At 43.3% G+C, this 6,510-nt stretch overlaps 1 protein-coding gene across 1 annotated transcript in view; it reads left to right on the plus strand.

Annotated features, from left to right (window-relative positions):
• MERTK (MER proto-oncogene, tyrosine kinase) overlaps positions 1-6,510 on the plus strand; it is a 110,072-nt gene that overhangs the window by 48,659 nt on the left and 54,903 nt on the right. Inside the window, exon 6 of the mRNA XM_007470218.1 lies at positions 2,200-2,315. Within this exon, the coding sequence (XP_007470280.1) occupies positions 2,200-2,315 (116 nt within the window). The remainder of the gene's footprint in view (positions 1-2,199; positions 2,316-6,510) is intronic.

A 6,510-nucleotide genomic window follows, 5' to 3' on the forward strand; every position in this document is an offset into this window, starting at 1 on the left:
TGGTGACCACGTCTGTTCTCTATGTTATTTGTTCTTAATTTAAATATTGAGAGGCAATATTGAGTTCATATTCCTTTTGGTCTTATCCTTGGGGAAATAATAGAGGGGAAAGAGCAGAATGTGTTTAATAATGAGTTAAAGGGTGGGTAGTGCCCAGCAGGAGACTCAAAATTACAAAAGACATACTTTTTAAAGGTGCTGATGTTTAGTTTCAGCAAATCAACTAGAAGAGGCTATGAGAGGGCATTTTCGAAAAGTTCATTGAAAGAAAAAAAATGAGCAAACTGCAAGTTACTAGGAGAGGAACTGAATAACTTCCTTCCTTCATTACGAATTCCATTATTACAATTTTCAAAAGAAATGTTGAGAATTTCAGGAATTCACACGTGGGCATAAATTTATAAAGACATTTTCATAAAATATCAACATCTTAAAGTTTAAAACTCCATCAAATGAGAAGCACTTCCTGAATTTTATGCTTCAGACAGAATCTCAACTAGGACTTTATTTTAATAAAGCCTATTTCCAAACCTTATGTTTTGGGCTTTCATTGATTTAAGCATGTATATCAAAGCAACCAAAACTCCCTGCTCGTCTGTTATCAACTGAGGTATACGTGGCCAAACTTTGATCTGGAGAAAGGCAGATGCTCTATTTAGGGAAGTGAGTCAAACGAAACACTGACTATTTCCCATTTATCCGTCTGTGTGTCTCCTGGTAAAACTGAAACTCCTGAATACCGTACCCAGTGAGCGCTTAACACGGTCCCAGCCTTCCTTCCCTCTCATCCCCTGCACATCCTGTCCTCGCCTTTACCACCAGCGCACCTCCCCCAGACCTCGTGCATGCGTCACCGCATCTCATCCTCACCCCAGGCCGTGGACCAGTGTGGTCACTCCCCGCCCTTAATAGAAGCAGGAACTGAGTTTAGAGAGGGCATTGAACTGTGCCATGGGCCATGCATCTGGCTAAGTGGTGACCACACTCCCCAGCCCCTGCTGGAACTCACACTGGTCTGCTTGCTGCCCCTGCAACCAGCTTCCAGCGTCCTGTTGAGGGACACTAGTGCTGGAGTCAGGCAGACCCGAGTTTAAGTCCCCATTCTGCTGCTTATGAACTCTGTGAGCTTTGGCAAGTTTTTAACTTCTCTGGTCCTCAGTTTCCTCATCCGTCAATGGGGACCGTAAGACTGCTGCTCTGATAGGGTTCTTCCTATCAGACTAGTCATGCTTAATGAAGTCCATAGGTTCCTGGCACAGAGTAAGCACTCAAAAACATTAGTCATCATTTTGGATTATAAGTGTGGGTTATTACCATTAGTTAAGAGTTAAATGTATGGGAATTTTCTGGTGGTCCAGCGGTTAGAACTTCGCGCTTTCACTGCTGAGGGTGAGGGTTCCATCCCTGGTCCGGGAACGAAGATCCCGTGCAGCACGGCCAAAATAAATAAATAAAAATAATATTGATTCACAGATTTTAATATATATTTCTTTTTTTAAAAAAGAGTTAAAAAAAGAAACTAAAACCCTCAAACTTCAGATCCTTGTTGGATTCTAATTTAAATATCTATCCATGTCCCACCGGTGGCTGAGGTCATTGCACGTTCATTACTGTATGCCCTCCCCTCCCCGCAAGCAGATGCACTTGGGTCTTTTGCTTGAGGTGACTCTCCCCTATTCCTCAGCCTGGAAAGCTTTCTTCCTCCATCACACACGCGCATATGCACGCACGCATGCACACACATGCCTGTTCCCATGGTACCCCTCTTTTCTCAGCACAAGGCACTCATCCTCAATTAATGTGGGTCTCCCCAACGCAGCCTTTAGCTCCACAAGGGCAGCGCCATGGCTCTTCACCCGCATCGAGAGCACCGGCGCCCAGTGACACCCCTGCATACAGCAGCAGGAAATGGATGTCTCCCCATCCTTGTCCAACTAAAAGTTCTCACTTCATCAGGGGTCAGGAAAGCAGGTCTACATCCCACTTCTCTGGCCCTGGCCGAGCCATCCTATCACTGCAAGACTTCTCCGTAGGCTAATACCATTACCCTTAGGCGTACGATGGCTCCTCTTTAAAACATGTGTTTAATTTTCCCAGTCTCCTGAAACAGAAGTAGGCTTGGTATTAATGCATTTGTTTGGTAGCTCTGGCCTCCTGTGGTTTATAATTGTGTCTGTGGTGTGTCTGTTTTTTACATAGCAATTCCCTCCCCGCCAACTGAAGTCAGGGTCCGCAACAGTACCGCACACAGCATCCTGATCTCCTGGGTCCCCGGTTTTGATGGATACTCCCCGTTCAGTGACTGCAGCATTCAGGTGAACTTCCGTAATGAAAAGAAGTTGCTGTTTGGCGCTCAGTGGGTCTGCCTGATTTTTCTTCCTCCTGAGGATGGGCGCTGAGATCATTTCAACACCCCCATTCAGAATCCCTTGACCTTCCCCCGATCAGCGTCCACTGGGCATGCACCATTTTATGATGTTCTGCCCCTGCCCCTCCCCGCACCCCTGTGATGCTGCCTCTTTCCTGTGCGTGGTCCAGGGCCAACTGGAAGAGAAACATGTTTCCAAGATAGAATGTCATGAGACCAGGAAGAATTAATTTTTAAGATACAAAAACCCATCTGGCTTGTAACCAGGAGTCCAAGAAGCCAGGTGCTCTGCAGCCTGGCTTCTCCTGGGTTTGTGGCCGTGAAGGACAGAAGGGCAAGCACAAGATGGATCATCTTCACTATTGAATGTAGCATCTCAGCCTGTGGCTGCCAGGGAAACCTGGGGATTACAGGCCTAACAGAGTCATCGCCCACTTTTAACCACTACCTAAAATTGGTATAAAATAGAGCTGTAAGAAATATAGGTTAGCCATCCTAAAATGACACCTTGCCATGAGATAGGCTCTGCTCTGAGTGTTCATTTCATAAAAAGGGAAGGGTAGGGCTTCCCTGGTGGCGCAGTGGTTGAGAGTCCGCCTGCTGATGCAGGGGAAACGGGTTCGTGCCCCGGCCCGGGAAGATCCCACGTGCCGCGGAGCGGCTGGGCCCATGAGCCATGGCCGCTGAGCCTGCTCGTCCGGAGCCTGTGCTCCGCAGCGGGAGAGGCCACGACAGTGAGAGGCCCGCGTACCGCAAAAAAAAAAAAAAAAAAAAAAAAAAAGGGAAGGGTAGCAGTAACTACCTTTTACTGAGTGCCCACAATGGCTCAAGGACTTTGCAGACATTATCTTACTTGGAACCCACACCAGCACTGCAGGGCCACAGTGCACACAGAGTGGCAAAACCGGAATTCATGCCCAGGAAACTCTGATGCCCAAAGCAATGCTCAGGACCACCTGCTCCTCCGTGTCTCAGGAAGACGTTGCAGGTGAGAGCAGGTAGTTGAACACACGTGGATTATCCGCTGAAAACATGAATGCATTCTGCCTGTACTTGATCATACAGTAAGGTCAGGGATTATTCTTAGTTTCATAAATGTCTGATCTTATTAGGTAAAAACATATTAACCTGACATGGGCCAATCATGCCAACTCAGCTGAGAGAAGTGACTTTCATAGAATTTTATGTGTTGACAACTAGATGTTTTTAATACCAAGTGGAACTTGTTTCTCTGCTCTTATTGCCTCCCACCCTTGTGTAACAGCTGTTTCTTCTCAGACGAGTAAAAACGTATCATCCCCAAAATAGCCTCCACCCTCACCCTGCTACCCACAGCCTTGCTTAATCTTGTCCATTATTTGCAAACCTCCCAAGTACTGGTAAGTGTTTAGGAATTCTCCTTGTGTCTACAAAGTCTCACCAGGGATATCCTTTTTTTTGAACAGCTTTTCTGAAATATATTTTACATACCATAATATTCACCCATTTAAAGTGTACAATTCAGTCGTTTTTAGTATAGTCAGAGTTCTGCAGTCATCACCATTATCTTATTGGGACTGTATTCATAAGAGATATTGGCCTGTAGTTTTCTTGTGTTAGCTTTTTCTGGTTTTGGTATCAGGGTGATACTGGCCTTAGAGAAAGATTTGGGAAGCGTTCCCACTTCTTCTGTTTCTTGGAAGAATTTGAGAAAGGTTGCTGTGAAATTGTCTTCAGTATTTAGTAGAAATCACCAGCAAAGCCATCTGTTCCTAGGCCTTTGTTTGTGGAAAGTTTTTTGAGTAATACCAGCTCAATCTTTTTACTTGTTATAGATCTATTCAGATTTTCTATTTCTTCGTCAGTCAGTTTTGGTAATTTGTGTGTTTCTAGGAATTTGTGCATTTCTTAGGTTATCTAATTTGTTGGTATACAGTTGTTCATAATCTTCCATTAGAAGTTTTTTTTTCTTTGAAGTTAGAAGTGATGTCCCCTCTTTCATTCCTGATTTTAATAATTTGAGTTGTCTCTTATTTTTCTTGGTCAGTCTGACTAAAGGTTGGTCAGTTTTATTGATTTTTTTGAAGAACCAACTTTTGGTTTCATTAATTTTTTTCTATTTTTAAAAATTCTGTTTCATTCATTTCTGCCCTAACCTTTATTTCCTTTCTTCTGTTTACTTTAGCTTAATTTTTTCCCCTTTTTGTTTCTTATAGTGAAAGTTTAGGTAATTGATTTGAAATTTCTTCTTTTTTAATATAGGCAATTATACTATACATTTCCCTGTAAGCACTGCATTGGCTGTATACCATAAGATATGGTGTTTGGGGGTTTTTCCATTCATAATCAAGTTTTTGATCACTTTTCTTGTGATTTCTTCTTTGTTCTATTGGTTATTTAGGAGTGTGTCATTTAATTTTCACTTAGTTGTGAATTTCTTAAGTTTTCTTCCTTTGTTGGTTGTGTTTAGAGGATATACTTAGTATGGCTTCCATCTTTTTTTTTTTCTTTTGGCCACACTGTGTGGCATGCAGAACTTCCCTGACCAGGGATTGAACCCATGCCCCCTGCAGTGGAAGTGTGGAGTCTTAACCACTGGACCACCCTGGAAGTCCTCATCCTTTTAAATTTATTAAGGCTTGTTGTATGGCCTTGCATATGTTCTATCCTGGAGAATGTTCCATGTGCAGTTGAGGAGAAGGTGTATTCAGCTGTGGTTGGGTGGAACGTTTCTATGTCTCTTAGGTCTAGGTGGTTTATAGTCCTGTTCACTTCTTCTGTTTCCTTGTTAAACTTCTGCCTCATGGTTTTATCTATTATTGAAAATAGGAAATTGAGGTCTCAACTATTATTTTTGAATTGTGTATTTCTCCCTTCAGTTCTATCAGTTTTTTTGCTTCATATATTTCAGGACTCTTATTGTTTTGGGAACAACCAGGGCCTGTTTCCCCATATATGGACATAACTGAACATACATATGGACACAAATAAAGCATGGACCAGCCCTTTTTTTTAAGAAAAAATGAGGTATAGTTTTAGGTACACAACATAGTGATTCAAAATTTTTATAGAGATTATGCTTCATTTATAGTTATTATAAAATATTGGCTATATTCCCTGTGTGGACCAGCCTTTTTAAAAATTGTTTCCAGTTACTGAACTGTTTGAAGAGTGCAAGAGGACATGAGACTCCTTCCCATAGGAGGGTGTTACCTTCAGGGAGACTGAGGAAGAGTACTGCCCCCACTTGGAGAAGAATGTGTCTCAGGGTAGACGTGAGGTAGAGGGGAGGTAGAGTAGGGTGGTTGAGTGGTCTGAAAACACCAGGTCACCCCTACAGGGGGCGGATGATCACACAAGCTTCACTTGCACTCTCTTTGCCTTGGCTTTGGGTGGCCAGGGCGTGAAAAATCATCCTGAGACTGCCAAATTGCAGCCCCTCTTGCCCACCTTGGATCCTATTGTGCAGGACATGGTTATCCTGTCTTTGCCCCACCAGCTAGCTCAGGCTTCCTTCACCCATTCTCCTTTCCATCTCTTCTAGGGTTACTGGATTTAGCAAATAAGAATCCAGTTTCTTTACAAGTTAATTACACTGTTGATTTTGTGTCATACCTATACCCATAATTATTGGTGGTCTATCTGAACTTTAAATATAAACGGGTGTCCTTTATTTTCTCTGGCAGTCCTAGTGAGGTTGATCAAAACTGGCTCCACAAGTTATGTACTTTCACATTCTGTTGATTAACAATGTATTCCCATTTCTGAAGGGACCAAGTATCATTTTGTAGCAGAGTCCCAGTTTGTTACAATTTTAAACTCTGACTTGGTAACAAATGAATGTTTTGGACGAGATTCACATCCACCCACTAGCAGGACACACCCTCTCACTTCCCCTGGTCTTGGCATTAGTTCCTTTCTTCACCCATTTTTGGACTATGGACTCCGTTTCTATTTTGATCTCTCCCACGTATGTCTTGCCATTTCATGCCCTCCTTTCCCCCAGAACCCACTGAGCACTGTTAGAGAAACCCGTCTTCTTCTAGGAACATGCCCTCCAAGAGTGTCCCTGTGCCTGGAAATGGTCCAGCGCGTTGTTCCGGAAATGGGGCAGGGGTGGGGAGCCAAGGTTTCCTCCACCTTAGTTCCAGCACTTGGTCAGC

This window comes from Lipotes vexillifer, unplaced genomic scaffold (assembly GCF_000442215.2).
Source record: "Lipotes vexillifer unplaced genomic scaffold, Lipotes_vexillifer_v1.1 scaffold1139, whole genome shotgun sequence".
Classification (NCBI taxonomy): Eukaryota; Metazoa; Chordata; class Mammalia; order Artiodactyla; family Lipotidae; genus Lipotes; species Lipotes vexillifer.